The sequence below is a fragment of the Aquarana catesbeiana genome, linkage group LG10, assembly GCF_042186555.1.
Source record: "Aquarana catesbeiana isolate 2022-GZ linkage group LG10, ASM4218655v1, whole genome shotgun sequence".
Classification (NCBI taxonomy): Eukaryota; Metazoa; Chordata; class Amphibia; order Anura; family Ranidae; genus Aquarana; species Aquarana catesbeiana.
Window position 1 is genome coordinate 139,308,268 of NC_133333.1, and position 19,443 is coordinate 139,327,710.

Here is a 19,443-nt window from a genome sequence, read left to right on the forward strand (position 1 = left end):
CCCCGCATACTCTTTCTTTTTCAAATGCTCCCACTGGGGGTACCAGTGGGGTTCTTTACTATTTTGCAAACCATGATCTCCCGTTTTATTTGGAGGAACAGTCACCCCAGGATATCTAGGGAGCTATTGTTTCGCTCCAAGGGAACTGGGGGACTGGCACTCCCTAATTTTAGGGCATATTATCAAGCGGTTATACTGTCTAGGATGGCCGACTGGAAATATGCTTTTAATTCAAAATTGTGGGTACAACTTGAATACTTTTTGAGTGGAGCTGATCTCTCGGTGGTTCCTTGGATACCTCGCTCCTGCAGGAGTCTTGACCGAACCACCTCAGCACTCACGATATCCTCATTAGATATATGGGATGCCCTACATAAAAAATTCTCATGGGGGTATGACTTCCCTTTAACACCTCTCCTTAATCACAAATATTTTTTACCAGGCTTATTAGATCCCGGCTTCAAATCCTGGAGACCGAGAGAACCTCTCCTACTACATCACGTCCTCCGTGGCAACACACTCAAACCATTACATATGATCCTTGATCCTAACCCTGCCACGTTTCTTGATAAATGGAGATATCATCAACTGCAATGTTTCTTGAGTTCTCTCCCTCACCCGCTTAGAAGTTTGCAAGATTTAAATCCAAATAGAAGAAATATTCCACCAAAAAGACCCTCCCTTACATAGTATTTCTCTATTTTATAAAGCTCTTATTGCTCTTCAAAACCCCGCCTTTCCACCCTTCCAGGCAAAGTGGGAAACTAAACTGATCTGGGCTCCCCCATCTCAGACAACCTAAAGGATAAGGTTTTACAACTAGCTCACACCTCCTCCCTTGCTTCTAAAATGGCAGAGGTCAATTATAAACTACTCACTAGGTGGCACTACACCCCCGTTAGACTACACCAAATGTTCCCTGCCAGTTCCCCATTGTGCTGGAGGAACTGTGGGAACGAAGCAACTCATGCACATGTCTGGTGGTTCTGCCCACTCATTCGCCCCTTTTGGTCGGCCATTTGCAATCTGATCTCACAGATTTCAGAGGTCAGTCTACCCATGGACTGTCCTTTTCCATGCCACTAAAACCCCCATAGGCTCATATAAACGTTCACTCATTCCTCACCTATTGAACACCGCCAAAGCTTTAATACCTACCTTATGGGGCCAAACAACAATTCCGTCAATAAAAGACTGGCTTCAGAAGGTAATGAAGTTCAACTCATGGAGAGTATTACCCATAACATTAAAGGGACTTCAGAAAGACATTCAATTACTTGGGCTCCCTGGGTAAAATTTCAGTCCACCCCCTCATATAAGGATATTATAGTGCAAATCCCATAGATCTACCATTTATACATCGCCAGCTAAATTTCGATAACTCAATATTTTGCACATGCATGCCAGCATCCCCCCCCCCCTCCCTTCCCATTTCACCCTCTATCTTATCTACTTTCCCCTTTCTCTCCCTTTTATTTTCTCTCCCATTATCTAGTTCTATGCATTTCGTTCTTTCTATTCGCTCTATTTTATCTCTCTTTTTTTAACTGAAGCAAGGTTTTTCATCTTGTTTTTATATTTTGATTCCTGTTTGCATAGAAAGAAGCCTTTTTCTACTCAATTACTACATTAATGTTCATCTTCCTTCTTGAATATACAGAGGTGGTTAATGTATTCCTGGCTTCTCGACACTCATTGTAAATCTCCGAGCTCTGAAATTGACTTTGCTTTCTCACCATGCTTGTACATAGTTTGTGATATAAGTATATCTTGTCTTTATTTTTCTTTAATAAAAATGTATTAAAAAAAAAAAAAAAAAAGATGGGAGTTTTTCCTGTGTTAAGGGTTTGCCTTGTGCAAAAAAGTGGTGTGCTAGTATCTTGCTGTGCGGCCAGATGTCTTTTAGATAGTCTTTTAGATAGTTGTTGTGCATTCCGGGGGGAAGTCCGGGTTGAGGCGTAATGAGGTGAGTGGGCCTGGAGTTGAGGATAGGGGCGTAGATTTGCAAGTTTCATAGAAACATCTAAGAGTTGGGCCAATTAATGGGTGGGTGCGGGTTTTGGTTGTATAATGTTTCAGGAGTAACCACGGCAGTGAGTGCAGGGGGGATGGTGTGACGGAAGCTTCAAGTTCAACCCAGTCTTTAATTTCATTGTGGATGTTCCAATCCAGGATTCTGGTCAAGTGACTGGCCCTGTAGTAATTACTTATGTCTGACAGGCCTATCCCTCCTTTATTCTTAGGTAGAGAGAGGTGGGAGTAGCTGATTCTCGGTTTCCGGTTGGCCCAGAGAAATCTGGTACACAGACTCTTGTAGGTCCGGAAGAAGGCTAGGGGGATGTGGGTTGGGGCTGCTTGTAAGATATATAGGATGCGGGGCAGTACATTTATTTTTAGGATGGCTGCTCTGTCGAACCAGGAAAAGGTGGGTTTGTTCCACCGCTTAAGATCACTAGTAAGACTGTGTAGAATTGGTAGATAATTCTTGAGGTATAAGTGTTTGAGAGACCTGGGGAGTTGGATGCCAAGATATGTTATAGCATCTTCCTTCCATTTGAAAGGAAAGTTGTTTTGGCATTGGATGACGAGTTGGTTCGGGAGAGATATATTCAGGGCATGGGACTTGGAGAAATTGATCTTAAGGTTGGAGATTAATCTGAACCGTTGGAATTCTGAGAGGAGGTTTGGGAGTGATATATGTGGTTCTGTGAGGAAGAGAAGGATGTCATCTGCAAAAGCAGCAAGTTTGTATTCTTTGAGGGAAGTATGAACACCTCTAATATATGGGTTGTGTCCAAGGCTATGTAGGAATGGTTCTAAGGTGAGTATGAATAGTAAGGGCGAGAGGGGGCAGCCCTGCCTCGTTCCATTGTGGCTAGAGAAGGCGTTTGACAGGAGGCCGTTGACTCGGACTTTACCTGTCGGGCTGGAATAGAGCGCCATTATAAAGCTTAATAGGCGTCTACCCAGACCCAGGGTTCTGAGGACTGCTTCCATGTAGTCCCAGGCCACTCTGTCAAACGTCTTCTCCGCATCCAAGGATAGGAAGAAGCCTGCTTGTTTGGAAGTGGATAAGAGGTGGTGTAGGTTTATGGCTTTAATGGTGTTGTCCCTGGCTTCCCTGCCAGGAACAAAGGCCACTTGGTCTGTGCTTATCGTTGAGAGGAGAAAAGGGAGCAGACGATTAGCGAGTATCTTAGCGAATATTTTGATGTCTACATTTAGTAGGGATATTGGTCTGTAACTCGTTGCGTGGGTAGGGTCCTTCCCTTCTTTGGGGATTACAGAGATGTGTGCTTCTAGCATACCAAGTGTGAGTGGATTCTCTGCAGAAAGTGAGTTAAATGCTTTGAGGAAGGGGGAGGACAGTATGCTTGAGAAAGTCTTATAGTATACCGCTGATAGACCGTCTGGTCCGGGACTTTTCCTCGGTTTCAGCTGCTTGAGTGCTAAGTCCCATTCAGTCATTGTTAATGGGAGGTCAAGTTTGTCTGCATCATCTGAGGTAAGTGATTTTGGGCAGTGCTTCTCTAGGAAGTTTTGTATGAGGGATGGCCTAGTTGTGGGTGCGGGCATTTGTGTTTCCGAGGTGGAAAGGTTATAAAGTTTTGCGTAGCAGTGTTCGAATTCTTGTGCTATGTCTAGATTGTTTTTTAATGTGTTCCCTGAAGAAGTTATGAGTTGGTGAACAGTTGCTTTAGTTTTTTGGCTCGTAGGGCTTGTGCTAGTAGGTGGCTGCTTTTGTTGCTAAACTCTTAAAAGAGTTTCTTGGATAGGTGTATTTTCTCTTTATCTTGAGTTCTTGAAGGGAAAGATTAATTTGTCGCAGGGCATGGAATGGCAGTTGGGAGGTTCCAGTGGATTTTTGTCAATGAGGGGGTCTAGGGGGACATTAAAGTCTCCTCCTAGAATAAGGATTCCAGATTGGTATGATGTTAATAGACGGGTTATCGATCTGAAGAACGGGACCTGAGAGGTGTTAGGGCTATATATATTGGCAAGGGTGATCGGTTTGTCCCAGAGGGTGTCCTTGAGGAAAATATAACGACCTTGTTCGTCAGCTAGTGTGTCTGACATTTGAAGGGGGAGGTGTCTAGATATCAGGATGGAAGTTCCCTTGGTTTTGGTGGAGGGGGATGTGGCGTGGTATATGTGTGGGTAGTGAAAGTTTTCTAATTTGGGAATGTTGTTTGATTTAAAGTGGGTCTCCTGCAGGAATATATCTGCTTTTAGACTGTACATGTTGGCTAGAATTTGTGACCTTTTTCTGGAATATTAAGGCCTTTTGCGTTAAGAGATATTATTTTAAGTGAGCAGGGCGCAGATGAGGTCATGGTAGAGGCCCTAGTGAGTTTGATGGTGATCAAATAGGGTGTGGGAGAGTCTAGTAGTATGAATTTGTATGGTGTGGTTTCGCCCTAAAGGCAGGCGGGTGGAGGGTTGGAGGGAGAGAGAGATGTATGTACGGCGTGAGAGAAGGTCTCAGAGAGGTCAGAGGGAGGTTTGGTGTTTGGGGGGGTGGGAGGTTGTGGGTGAAGGGGGGGCGAGGAAGAGGCGGTGGTAAGGAAGGGGGTGAGGAGAGGGTGGTAGGGAAGATGTGGGTCAAGTCCGGAAGTGAGGATAGGCCTGCTAGATCACCCTAGCAAGGGGGGTTCTGGATTGAGTCAGCGGGAACTACCAGAGTTCGCTGGATGAGGGCGTGGCAGATAGTGGTCTCTTGATGGGTGGGGTCTCCGACATCATTGAGGTCATGTGCTCGTATGGGGGAGTCTCTGTTAATGGTATTGTAAGGGAAGTTTGGGTGCAAGTATGCGGGATCCCCAGTGTTGGCTCTGTAGTGGGAGTAGAGGTATGATGAGGGTGGCAGGAGTGAAAGTTGGGATTCCCGCTCTTGGGGGGTGAACCCCTGTGCGGTCATGTTAGTGGGTTTCCCTGCGGTGAGTATAGGAGTAAAAAAGCTATAGGGAGGTAGTGCAATCACGACTGACTGGGATTTGGCGTGACAGTATAGGTTTGAAGTCAGATATAACAAGCGTGGTAAAAAAAAAAAAAAAATTACAAGAACGTGTACAACTAGTATGGGTAGACTTTGCGATGTAAAGAACACTCGAAAACATGTAGAAATATTCCGACATAAACTTTAACATTAACTGGGATAATTGGGAGAGATTCCGAGAGAGGGTCTGAGGGTGGGGATAGGGATAGAGGTTGGGTTGTGAGATATTTTTGACAATAAGCGTGTTGCTTGCGTCTGGTGATCTTCTGTGTTTTGGGTTCGCTTACAAGTTTCAGGTCTGGTAGAGTATAAGCAGTGGGGATGGTTAGGGTTAGGTTGGGTTTAAGAGGTGTTGTATGGTTAGGATATCACCCCCTCTGATGTTTTCCCTCGGAATCTCTCCTTGCTTATTAGGCAAAATGTGCGTCTCAACGAAACAAGGTATATGGTACAATGGTCAGGAGGGATTGTATTCTTCCGGCCGTATCTTGAGTGCTCATGTCACAACTAGAGTAAATAGTTTGCTTTAAAAATACGAAAGATATACTTACAGGTAGCGGTGCAGTTCTGTAGTGAAATAAAAGTGGGGAGTGAGGTTTGTAATATAGTGAGTATGGGAAAGGTTGGTAGGGGAGAGAAGAAGAAAAAGAAAAGGGGAAAAAATAGAAAGGGCTAGGGAAGGAGAAGGCAAGGGTTGGGAAAAGTAAGAATTAATGAGAGGTCCGGCAGAGGATGGTATAGAGCTGGAGGTATTACTCCCTTAGTTCACCACTAATTTAGCGAGTGGGCAATTGGTGGGGGGGAAAGTACTTGTTCGGTGGTCTTCCAAGAGTCTGCAAACCCTGGTGGTGTATAAGAGATGGTGTGCGTCGAAGAGCAGGGGCTTGCACAAGTGTCTTGGGATCCTCTCTGGAAGTCGTCGTCAAGCAAGAATAACCTTGATTCAGGGTTGGCAGTTAGTCAGGATTTGCCATGGCAAGGGTAAAGATGGTGAGAGTTCCTACGTGTGGCCGCTCCATGTTTACCTCTTCTCGGTCGCTTGTAGATGGTCGTTTTGGGTTGTGACAGTGGTGGTGCGGGACTCGTAGGGGGTAGGCCCAAGTGGGATTCTAGGTTGTATGGGTTGTGACCTCCTAGTTGCTAGATCGCATCTTTGTGTGAAGAATTGCATTCTTCTGAGCATGGTTCAACTTTTGAGATCTTCCAGAAGCTGAGATACTGATTTTGTTAATAAGATTGGAGTGTTGCAGATGCCATTAATCTCTTACTGGTAGGGTCGTGACGTGATGCGGGTTGGCAAGATGTTAAGGCATCCTGTTGGGGCGGATCTTCATGGAGTTTAGGTGCGAGGGAGGGTAAAGGTTGCTCAGAAGATAGAGACAGTTAATGATGTGAAGGTACCGACCTTGATCTGTTAATTGAAGGAGGAAAGCAGGGGTTTCCTTTAGGTGGAGAAACGTGCTCTTCTGTGTGCTGGAGATGCTGTAGGGCTGTCATTTCTCGGAGCGTCTTGTGCGGCTGGAGGTGAATGGTGCGGTATAAGTGAGCGTCTGCATCTCGGGCCATGTTGATCTGCATCGCTGATGTCTTCCCTGGAGGGGGCCCGTTGCAATGGTGGCAGACAAAAATCGCTTTACCAGTCAGGAAGGTCAATCGTGGGGATCTCTAGGGAGCCACAGAAGTGTTCTAGGTCCTCTGGGACTTTCAGATTTGCTGTGCGGCCTTAGTTAGAGGCTGAGAGGCAGAAAGGAAATTTCCAGCGATGGGTGATTGATTTAGAGCGTAGGAGGTCCAGGAGGGGCCTCAGCTCCTTTCTGCGTTGCAGAGTGATATTCAATAGGTCTTGGTAAATTTTAATTTCTGCGCCGTGGGACATAATGCGACCCCTGTTCCGTGCTTTCCTCAGGATTTCTTCTTTTTGAGGGAAGCTGACAAGGCAGCATACTACATCCCTGGGGGGATCTGTATCTCTGCCTCGTGGTCTGAGAGCTCTGAGTATGCGCTCCATTTCTATGGGGGCATCTTGGGGCCTTTCCAGGAGGTCATTAAAGAGGGCTATTGTGGCTTGGGGTAGCCTATTGGGCTCAATGCTTTCAGGCATGCCTCTTACCCTCAAGTTGTGGTGCCTGCCACGGTTGTTGAGATCTTCTAGGTGTCTGTGGAGTTCTCGCAAATGTATAGCATGGGATTCTGTTACTTGTTGTACTTGGCAGAGGGAGGTGTCATGGCGCGCTGCTGTTCTTTCACTGATTTCTCCAGCTTTTAGCAGAGTAAGGATTTGGGCGCTATTTAGTTTCAGGGAACTATAGTAAATTTGATTGTGGGAGTATTTTCTCACCAGCGCTATAGTGAATACCGTTTTAGAGCTAATTCGTGCTAATTAGCGCAAATTAGCGATGCGCGCGCTATAGTAAATGACTCCCATAGTCAGATATAATATTTTTGTAGCTAATGATGACATTTTCATTTTTGCGTTTAGTATCGCTTAAGGCCTGGTTCACACCTATGCATTTTTTAGTGCGTTTTCAGTTTTGCAGAAACACACTACAGTCCATTTAACATGGTTTCCTATATATGTAGTTCACATCTGTGCATTTTATGGAGAGGGCCAGGGACTTCTTTCTGATTTTTGGTTTCAATGGATCACAAACGTGTATTGAAAGACGCAAAATGCACCTGGAATATGCAAACTGCAACCTGCATAAGTGTGAATCAGGCCTTAACTAGAATATGCTAAATATAAACTCTATTGCAAGAAACAGGTTCACCTACTAACATACAGCAAGGTGACCACCAAACAATTCGCTTTATCACAGACCACACTACCTGGTATGTGAGATAACAAGGGGACAGATATACTTCTGTCACCAGTCTTTAAATATATACATACAGTATATAAACCCTGAAGCTATGGACAACAATAGTAAACTATTAACGTAGAATTATAGGCAAAAATGTTTTTTTTTATTTTGGATAGAGCAAGAGAGGGTTATAACCCCTGTCAGGTTTTTTTTTTTTTGCACCATCTGTGTCCCATTGCGGAGATTTCCCTTCACTTCCTGTCCCATGACCAAACAGGAAGTGAGAGGAAATTCCAGGAAATTAAAGTAATTCCCTAGAACTGTTGTCCCCTCTATTACTTTTCTGGGGGCAACTTTGACTTTCAAGTGTTACTTAGGCCCCTTTCACACAAGCGGACCGATTGGGTCCACCTGTCCATTTTTCCGGGGGACCTGATTGGACCACCCATTGTTCTCTATGGGGAGGCAGATGTAAATGGACATGTGTCCGTTTACACCCGCCTGCATCTGATCCGATCCAGTCTGCCAAAAACAGACGGATGAAAATTCGTTCCACATCCATCTAGCGGAATCAGATTGGATGACAGTTGGATGGAAATAGACAGGCAGTCCATTTCCATCCAACCGCCCAATAGAGAACGTCAGGCTGTGTCCATGTCCACTCAGCAGAAGCAGGGCGGACACAGACCTATCATGCGCCTGCTCAGCAGGGCTCAGCAGACAGATCACCCGCTGAGCAGACAGATCTGAATGACAGAGTCTGCCCCGTGTGAAAGGGGCCTAAAGGGAATTTTTTTAATTAAAAAATAATCATGTTATACCCACCTGCTCTGTGCAATAGTATTGCACAAAGCGACCCTGATCCTCCTCTTCTAGAGTTTCTGCTGGTGATCTTCACTTCTGTGTGCACCCATAGCAAGCTGCTTGCTACAAGGGCACACATGCGTGGCCGCTCCCGAGCTGTGTGTGCCAGGCTCCATAGACACACAGTGTGGCTTGGCACCACTCCCCACTTCCTTCTCATAGCACTTGATTGACAACAGCAGAAGCCATTTGCTCCTGCTGCTGCCACAGTCCCTGTGTGAAGAAGGAGAGAGAAGTGAAGAGATACAGGCTTGCACAGCGCTGGATCGATTGAGAACTCAGGTAAATATTTAGGGAGGTGGGTGAGGACAGAAAGCTATAAAATGTTTTTTACCTTTATGCAGGTAATACATTAAGGTAAAAAAACTTTTGGCTTTAGAACCATCTTAAATATAGAAACACTTGCCAAATAATCCCTGCTTCTGGCCTGGATAAAATACAGCGGCAGCTCCAGCATGGATGGTCATGTCGTTCAATTCTGTTTCTACTTCCTGGAAACTCCCTTTGATAAATTATCACAGTCCTCCAATCATGGTTTTTAACCCACCTAGCAGTGACAAGAAGTACCTGTCTATAACCAAATAACTCTGTGTTAATTAACAAACAACAACTATTTACAAATACAGACAGTAGAGAACAGCAGATCCTTGCTAAAAATAAGATTTATTAATGTTCATTACCTACTTAAAGCGGAGTTCTGCCTGCAAAAAAAATAAATAAAGTCAGCAACTACAAATACTGCAGCTGCTGACTTTTAAAATAAGGACACTTACCTGTCCAGGGCACCCGCGATGTCCTCACCTGAAGCGTACCCGTCCCTTGGCTCCGGGTGTAGGAGCCGGCATCTTCAGTAAGGGTAGCAGGAAGTGTGGCTTCACAGCCTGGTTCCCTACTGCGCATGCGTGAGTCGCGCTGCACGCTCTGAATGGTCCTTGCTGTCAGGGCCAATCCTAGGGTCACAGACACCTGGGTGCAGAAATATTTCTGACGCCACCACATGGGCGTGGTCATCTTACTAACTCCTCCCCTTTACAAATGTTTCTATGGCAACAACTCAAACACAAAGATGCTCCCCTAAGAAGTCATCGTTAACCTGGGATCCTCCCATGATCTTTTAACAATAAAGAAAATTAAGGAAGAGAATACACTAATGGGACCTCGAGGGGAGTCTCTCTGATGCATAAAGAGAGGGCTTCTGTTAGAGAGTCTGTTAGAAAAAGCCCCCAGACATACTGCAGACATAGTTCAGGAGATGGTCAGAGACTGCAGACATAGTACAGGAGATGGTCAGAGACTGCAGAAATACTGCAGGTGATGGTCAGAAACTGCAGACATACTACAGGAGACGGTTAGAGACTGCAGACATACTACAGGGGATGGTCAAAGACTGCAGACATACTACAGGAGATGGTCAAAGACTGCAGACATACTACAGGAGATGGTCAGAGACTGCAGACATGATACAAGAGATGGTCAGAGACTGCAGACATACTGCAGGAGAGGATCAGAGACTGTGGACATACTACAGGAGACAATCAGAGACTGCAGACATACAACAGGACATGATCAGAGACTGCAGACATACTACAGGAGACAGTCAGAGACTGCAGATCTACGGCCCTCTCACCTGACCCAGCAACGTTTCCTCTGATCAGGAGTCAGCTCACTCTGGGTTGCCGTGTTGACTCCGCTGGGTATCGCTCAGGTCTAGATTCTGGCAATTACTCCATTCCTTTCTTCACCAGGGAAGGCGCTAGGCTGTGTGGCTTTCCCTCTGGCAAAGGGCAGCGGGGTTCTCTCTCTCTGATGGCTTCCCCTTAGCAATGTCCTTTCCCTGGAGTCCTGTGTGCACTTTCCCAGGCTCCTGGCTCTCTCTCTCTCTCTCCCCCTCTCCCATTAAGCTGGGCATGCTGTGTGGGCTGCAGTTTACGGGTTACAATGGGGCCGCCAGTCCTCAGAACTACATGTCCCACAATCCTCTTCTCTGCTCCTTTTTTATTGTATTTCTTCCCTGGTCTATATGAAGGAGGGGGAAGAAACATAGTGGGCGGCTGTGCTGGCAAGCGCCGCTCACTAGTACAGCAGCACGGCTGCTCTCTCTCCACTCAGAGACACGGCGCCTCTGATCTCCGGCTGCTTCACTCTCCTCCTCTGACAGGAGGAGGGAGGGGGGATGGGCAGTAAACACAGAGAGCCCTCTTCCTGTTGATAACAGCGGTGGCACAGTCTCTCCTCCTCTGATACACTCCTGTCAGTTGCCGACAGAGAGAGCAAGCAGGATGGGGATCCGCAGCACTCGCTACATGCGCTCCGCCTCTGGACACAGACAAGGAGAGGAGGAGGGAGGGGAGCACTCTGGAGCTTCGGCGCCCCCACCTCTGCGGGCCCACTCACCCGCCCAGGATCGGCCCTGCCTGCTGTCTTCTGGAACCTGCGAGGGAGGGGCAGAGGAGGGGCCGGACATGTCGTAGTTTGCAGCGGATTCTGCGGCACTCTTTCACTGGAAGTGGGAGCAAATACCTGGATTAGACAGGTATCTGCTCCCCCTGAAAGGTGCCAAATGTGACACCGAAGGAGGGGAGGAACCGGATCAGCGGAAGTTCCATTTCTGGGTGGAACTCCACTTTAAGGGCCAAGCCTATTTTTCGGACTCAGTGTTTACAAGTTAAAATCATTTTTTTTTTTTGCTAGAAAATTACTTAGAACCCCCAAAACATATTTTTTTTCAGACACCCCAGAGAATAAAATGGAGGTCGTTGCAATACTTTATGTCACACCGTATTTGCGCAGCGGTCTCACAAGCGCAATTTTTCTGAAAAAATACACTTTTTTTAATCAAAATATAAGACAACAGTAAAGTTAGCCCAATTTCTTTTTTTTTATACTCTGAAAGATAATGTTACATTGAGTAAATTGATACCCAACATATCATGCTTAAAAATAGCGTCCGCTCAAGGAATGGCGATAAACTTTTACCCTTAAAAATCTCCATAGGGGATGTTTAAAAAGTTCTACAGGTTACCAGTTTTCGAGTTACAGAGGAGGTCTAATGCTAGAATTATTGCTCTTGCTCTAACGTTCGCGGCGATACTTCACATGTGTGGTTTGAACATCATTTTCATATGCGGTCACGTATGCGTTTGCTTCTGCGCGCAAGCTCGGCGAGACTGGGTGCTTTAAATTTTTATTTTGTTTAAAATTATATTATATAAAAAAAAATTGGGTCACTTTTATTCCTATTACAAGGAATGTAAACGTTCCTTGTAATAGAAAAAAAGCATGGCCTCTTAAATGCGAGATCTGGGGTCAAAAAGACCTCAGATCTCATATTTACACAAAAATACAATAAAAAAATAAATAAATAAAAATAAATGTCATATATATTTTTTTTTTTTTTTTACAAATTTTTTTTTCCCCTTTTAAGAGCCATGGGCGGAAGTGAAGTTTAACGTCGCTTCCACCCTCCAATGCTATGGAGCTGAGCGGGGGCCATCTTTCCCTCACCTGGCATGTAGGCAGTGAGGGGAGCGCACACGATCATCTCTGCCGTTACCGACGGCTCCGGAAAGCGGCAACGACAACCAGAGTGCAGCGGGAGAGGGGCCCTCTTCTGCCCCCATAAAAGTAATCACGTGGCGAATCCCCTGCTGAGACCACTTTTATCTGAAAGAAGTCATTTTTTAAAATATCGAGGTTATGGCAGCTAGCTGCTGCCATAACCCCGGTATTTAATGCGGAGTTCCACCCAAAAATGGAACTTCCGCTTTAAGGGAAGGTGACCCCTTGACATGCCACATTTGGCATGTCATTTTTTGGGAGGGAGCGGAAACCCTCTTTTTAGAGGTTTCCAGCTCCCACTTCCTCCCGGGGCACCGCGGCACTAGAAGTAAGTTCACTTCTCCCCCTCCCCATGACTCCAAAGCATCCCCCCCCATGTTGAGGGCATGTGGCCTGGTACTGTTCAGGAGGGAGGGCGCTCTCTTGTCCCCCTCTCTTTTCCTGTGGCCTGCCAGGTTGTGTGCTTGGAATAGGGTCTGGTATGGATTTTGGGGGGGACCCCTATGCCATTTTTTTTTTTAAATTTGGCGCAGGGTTCCCCTTAATATCCATACCACACCCATGCCATTTTTTTAAATTATTTTTATCTATATTGCCGAGACCCAACAATTTATTACAGCCGTGATCAGTTTTAAATTACTTTTTTTCCTTTAAAAATGTAATTTCGCTGTGGTACTGTTCTAAACACGGGAAAACTGCACCACTTTACAGGCATACTATAGACACCCCCCCAGGCACGATATTTAAATGAATATTTAATTTTTATTGTTTCTCTTTAAGCATTAAAAAAAAATCACTGCTCCTGAAAAAAATGGCCTTTTTAAAACTTTTGTTTGTATTACATGTCCCCATACCCCGACCCAGGTCCCTAAACACTTTTTATGGCAATAATATGCATATAAGCCTTTAAAATGAGCACTTTTGGTTTTTCATGTTAGTGTCCCATAGACTCTAACGGGGTTCTGTGGCTTTCGAATTTGCCATGGAACCTCGGCAAATTCGACTTCGAATGTTCATTGTTCACCGAACATCTGAACAACCTTGGGCTTATGCTAGGGCTGAACCATTCGCCCATCCCTAATTTTGACCAAGAAAAAGCATTGTTAGGGATTATACCAGAACATACCCTCCCAATTGAAATGCATGTGATGTAGTTGAGATCTATGTATATGGCTCGTAAACTTATGGGGCATACACACGGTCAGACTTTTCGTCTACAAAACGGACGCCGACGGACTAAAGCTGGCTGGTAATCCGATCGTGTGTGGGCTTCCCCGGACTTTCAGCTGACTTTTTCAGCCTCAAATCCGACGGACTTTAGATTTGAAACATGCTTCAAATCTTTACGTCGTAACTACGACGGACCCCGAAATCCGCTCGTCTGTGTGCTAGTCCGACGGACAAAAACCCACGCTAGGGCAGCTATTGGCTACTGGCTATGAACTTCCTTATTTTAGTCTGGTGTACGTCATCACGTACGAATCCGTCGGACTTTTGTGTGGTCGTGTGTAGGCAAGTCCGTTCGTTAGAAAGTCTGCCGCAAGTCCGCCGAAAGTCCGCCGGAAGTCTGTCGGACAGGCTGTCGGACTTTTGTAGACGAAAAGTCCGACCGTGTGTATGCCCCATTATATTACAAAAATGGATATCAGAATACTAGACATGTGCACTGACGAAAAATGTGTTCGTTTTCGTTTCATTTTTGTTTTTTTTTCTAGTTTTTCGGGTCATTCGTTGTGATCGCAATTCATAAATTTGTAGATTCTAAAAAAATCCGAAATTCAAAAAAAAATTCTAAAAAAATAGTAATTTCGAAAAAATTATTTAAAAAAATCTGAAATTTCAAAATAAATCTGAAATTTCAAAAAAAATCTGAAATTTCAAAAAAAATCTGAAATTCAAAAAATAAATCTGAAATTCAAAAGAAATCGGAAAATTGTTAAAAAAAAGGAAATTCAGAAATTGAAAAGAAATCGGAAGTTCGGAATTTACAATTTCTTTTCGAATTTCTGATTTTTTTTGAATATCCGAATTTTTTAAAATTTCTGAATTTCCGATTTTTTTCGAATTCACGATTTTTTATGAATTCATGTTTTCTTTAGAATGTACGATTTTATTTCGGATTTACGATTTTTTACGAATTTATGATTTTTTTTGACTACACTCAGATTATTAGAATAATGATTTTTTTCGAATTTATGTTTTTTTGGAATTTTTTTTTAGAATTTACAATTTTTTACAAATTTACGATTATTTTTCAAATCTTTTTAGAATTTATGATTTTTTTTTTTTTTAATTTTACGATTTTTTTTAGAACTTACGATTTTTTTAGAATTTAAGTGAGCCCCCTCTTTTCCTGCGGTCTGCCAGGTTGCATGCTCGGATAAGGGTCTGGTATGGATTTTTTTCTTTAAGCATTATTAAAATCACTACTCCCGAAAAAACAGTCGTTTTTAATACTTTATTTTGCATTGATACATGTCCCCTGGGGCAGGACCCGGGTCCCCAAACACTTTTAATGACAATAACTTGCATAGAAGCCTTTACAATTAGCACTTTTGGTTTTTTATGTTAGTGTTCCATAGACTTTAATGGGGTTCCGCGGCTTTCGAATTTGCTGCGGAACCCTTTCGAATTCGAATGTTCGTTCAACGAATGTCCGAACAACCTCGGATTTATGCTTGGGCCGAACCGTTCGGCCATCGTTAATTTTGACCAAAAAAAAAGCATAGGGATAGCGTTAGGGATTATACCAGAAGATACCCTCCCAGTTCCAGCATCGGAGCCTTCAAATCGTTGCGCATCCACCAGCAGCATGTACCTGACACTGTGGTCGAATAGTTCGGGGGGACTCCTCCATCCATGATGGTGGGGCTACAGAAGGAGTAACTGTGGACAAGGAGACGGTGGAATAGGCCGCTTTGGCAGCTGCATTGTAAACAAACTACTCTAAGCCTGAGTGACAGAGAATGAGGAGGATGAGGACGGCTTTGTTATCCACTCCACCAACTCTTCTGAATGTTCTGGCTTAAAGCGGGATTCTGTCCCTGAAAAAAAAAATTGAAAAGTCAGCAGCTACAAACACTGTAAACACTTTAAATAAGTACACTTACCTGTCCTGGGTGCCCGCAATGTCGGCTGCTCGAGGCCGACCCGTCCCTCGGCTCTCGGGTCCCAGAACCGCCATCCTAGGTAAGGGAAACAGGCAGTGGAGCCTTGCGGCTTCACTGCCAGTTTCCTACTGCGCACGTGCGAGCGGCGCGACGCTCTGTGAATGGCCCCGTGGTGTTCTGGGAACACACACAGTTCCCAGAAGGCAATGGGCCGCTTACCAAGGAGCACAACATGCCGTGGAATAGGAAGAGGCAGATTAGGAAGACTGCCTAGCAACAAGGGTTTAGGTAAGTTTAAAATTTTTTTTTTTTTCAAATGTTTTTTTTTAATTTCTTTAGGATTTTTCATGCAATTTTTTTTTTTTTAGGGTAGCCCTCCACTTTAATAACATGGCCAGCAGGAGAAAAAAAGGACAAGCATGCCCCACGGCCATCTGCAGAGGATGCACCATGTCCACAACCACCACTGTTGACTGCTTGCCCTCTTTTAGTGACCTGTGAGCCTCTCCTTGGTGGCCTTCCGGACATGATGTATATTTTGTTTTGCAACATCACACTGCACTGTATTGTGTACTGTGTATACCACCAGAAATGAACTAGAAACAGTACACCACGGAATGCACTGTAGATGTAGGCTACACTGGATGCAGAGTATATAAAATATATATATATATATACTACACTGCCACTAACTGAATAACCTCACCCTGTCCACAGTCAGGTGCATGCTTTCGCCAATCATCATACAGCAATGCACTGCAATCTCGCAGTGTATTATGGGGAGTTCCGTGGCACTCGAATTTGCTGCGAACGCCCCATAGTGTTCGGTCTTCGGCAAATGGGAGAACACCTGATGTTCGAGTCGAACATCAAGCTCATCCCTAATTCTGGCCAATACATGGCTTTTAGCAAATTTTTAATGTCTACTGACTTCCTGTCAGGAGTTCTGGTGTTCGGGGGGCCTTTAACAGACTAAATATACCTGTAGTAGCTTTTTGAAAGTGTGATAGTGACTTGCTAAACTGAATTCTAGCTTATATGTATCAACTGTTTTGTCCTTGCAGGGATCACTGGAGACTGGAAGAACCACTTTACAGTTGCCCAGAATGAATATTTTGATAAAGTGTATCAAGAGAAAATGAAAGATTTAAATATGAAGTTTTTTTGGGAAGACATATGATTTCAGAACACAAGACATCAGCGGAAAGCATCATGTTACTTTTTAATCAAAATGTATTTTTTAAATAATTTTATTGTTTGATTTTTATAAAAACCACTTGCCGACCGGCTCCTGTACATATACGTCGGCACTTTGAAGATGGATATCTCGGTAATGGCAGCAGCTGCTGCCACAACCGAGGTATCCATCTCTTCAGGAGCCAGTCATGTTTGCGATATTGGTGGTCTCTGCGGCAGATTCGCACCCCCCTCCCGCCGCTCTCTCGCGCCCTCCACCGCTTACCGGAGCCGTCGGCAGCAGAAGAGGCGATCGGGACCTGTCCGGGTATGGAGACGAGTGAGGGGAAGATGGCCCCCACCCGTCTCCATACCATAGCAGGGTGGAAGCAACGTCATAACGTCACTTCTGCCCATACGTCTTAAATGGCCATTTTTTCAAAGTCATTTTTTCAAATAACATTTTTTTTTTTTATTGCATTTTAGTCCAAATATGAGATCTGAGGACTTTTTGACCCCAGATCTCATATTTAAGAGGTCCTGTCATGCTTTTTTCTATTACAAGGGATGTTTACATTCCTTGTAATAGGAATAAAAGTGACCCAAATTTAAAAAAAAAAAAAAAAAACAGTGAAAAAATAAATTAAATCAAGTAAAATAAATAAGAGAGAGAAACAGATCAAAAGCCAACAGCATAGGTGTGTACTGAGCCTTATGCTGGCCACATGAATCAATTTTCAGACGAGAATATTCAGACAAAAATCTTTGTACATTCGCTGAATGAAAGAACAAACATTCTTAAAATGACATTATTTTTGAAGGAAGACATTGTTTTTGTTTTTAATAAAAAAATGTGATCACTGAGTCTGATGATATTTACCAGATTCGCCCTTTAATAGTATATACAGTATATATCCTCTAATAGTATATACAGTGTATATCCCCTCTAATAGTTTATACAGTGTATCTCTTCTAATAGTATATACAGTATATCTCCTCTAATAGTATGTACAGTATATCTCTTCTGTCTGTTATTCTCAGAGTGGATTCGATATTTTGCTCCCTAACCATATAGTTGGTTATTTATTTTTACCACTGCATAGAGATATGTAAGAATAAATTACCTTTTTAAAAAAACTTTACACATTAAGTAAATTATACACCACACTTTTTTTTTAAGGTTATTAACCGAATAATCGATTAATCGAAACAATAATCGGCCAACTAATCGATTATGAAAATAATCGTTAGTTGCAGCCCTACACAATATAAAAAAAGTGAATTTTTTCCAAAAAAAAGTGCGCTTCTACGACCGCTGCGCAAATACGGTGTGAAAAAAAGTATTGCAATGACCGCCATTTTATTCTCTAGGGTGTTATAAAAAAATGAATATATAATGTTTGGGGGTTCTAAGTAATTTTCTAGCAAAAAAAACTGTTTTAAACTTGTAAACACCAAAATCTCAAAATGAGTGTAGGAATAATGCAATAAACAAAATAAAAAACCTGCTGCTTTCCAGTTTATTCTTAATAACTTTATTGCTTTATACAAGTAGCATTTTCAAACACAATGGTGGTGATTTATTATAGTAGAGCATGTTCTCATTCAAAATTTTCACTTACCTTAGAGAATGAGGTGAAACAAAGTGAAAATTCACTTTGCAAAAAAAAAAAGATTTGCTTTGAAGGCTCGTTTACATGTGAGGTTGGGGGTGGTAAAACTCCACGGTTGAACTACACTTTTACTGCCCACAACCACTACCCCTTTTAGCTACAGAGGCAACCTCCATGCGTCTACACATACAATGATGGTTTGCTTGTAGTCCCAGGAGGAGTTATACCCACACTACGACCCAGTCAGTTGAATACAGATAAAAACACATGTTCGCCAGCACACCATGAATCTTGAATTGCAGTCCAAAACTTTATTGCAGAGAGATCACATTACAACAAAATAAGTGCAATGTTTCGGAGTCACGTCGGACTCCTTCTTCACATGCCTGACTCCACTACAGAGGATCAGGTGAATCAGGTGAACGGGGCCACTCTGCAAGCACCCCACAGCCGTATGCAATGCACGCGGTTGCGACGTGCTTGTGTGGTGATGAAGGGGTTAATGCAGACAGTGAGGAGGTGATAAAACGTCTCCTTACTGCCTGTCAAATGCTGTTGTTGAATGTGGATCGCTCTTTGGAGAGCACTGCTAGTGGGAACGAGCCCTTTAAGAGAATATGTGCTACTTCTTTGAAAATAAGGGACTATTCCAATAACCAACACCATGCAATCCACATCACATGTTGTCATGCCACCCTGTGCCCCTATGTAATGCTACAGAATATTGTACTAATCACTTAAATATCATCACCAGTCCATAATGTGTACAGCACCAGTTAAAAGAGAAGGGATTACTCCATAGGTTTTCCTTTAGGCTAAGCATCTAAAGCAGACTTTTCATCTGTTTTGAAGCCCCACAAACTGTCATCGCTCTGTGTCACTTATGTGCATGCAGGAGAAAGTGTTGTTCACATGGTCACATTGGCATCACTTCACGTTGTGCCAAAATGTATCTGACATGTAGCATTCGGCTAGCTTTATCGCTCCCCAAATGCCTCCATTCATGTCAATATAAATGTGCCACAAATGCCCCTCTGGCATTATCCGGCACATTTGAGTTGTGTTTAGAATGTGTACTAGCCGAGATGATAGTACAAGAATCCATACAATATAAAACAAAGATAGTTTATTGCAATGCAAAAGCATCAAAAACATATTTTATTTTGGGTAGCGTGTGGACATTTTTTGCGATACACACTGCGTCGCTTTAACTGACAGTTGCACAGTCATTGGTAGTTGGTGGAGTGGATAACAAAACCGTCCTCATCCTCTGTCACTCAGGCTAATAGTAGTTTGCCTTCCAACGCAGCTGCCAAAGTGGCCTA

General features: G+C 43.6%; 1 protein-coding gene across 1 annotated transcript in view; it reads left to right on the plus strand.

Moving 5' to 3' along the window:
* The window catches only part of LOC141110923 (sulfotransferase 2B1-like), a 157,011-nt gene extending 139,021 nt beyond the window's left edge, over positions 1 to 17,990 (plus strand). The window contains exon 6 of the mRNA XM_073602723.1: positions 16,394 to 17,990. Within this exon, the coding sequence (XP_073458824.1) occupies positions 16,394 to 16,509 (116 nt within the window). The 3' untranslated portion in view covers positions 16,510 to 17,990. The remainder of the gene's footprint in view (positions 1 to 16,393) is intronic.
* The last annotated feature ends 1,453 nt before the right edge of the window (positions 17,991 to 19,443 follow it).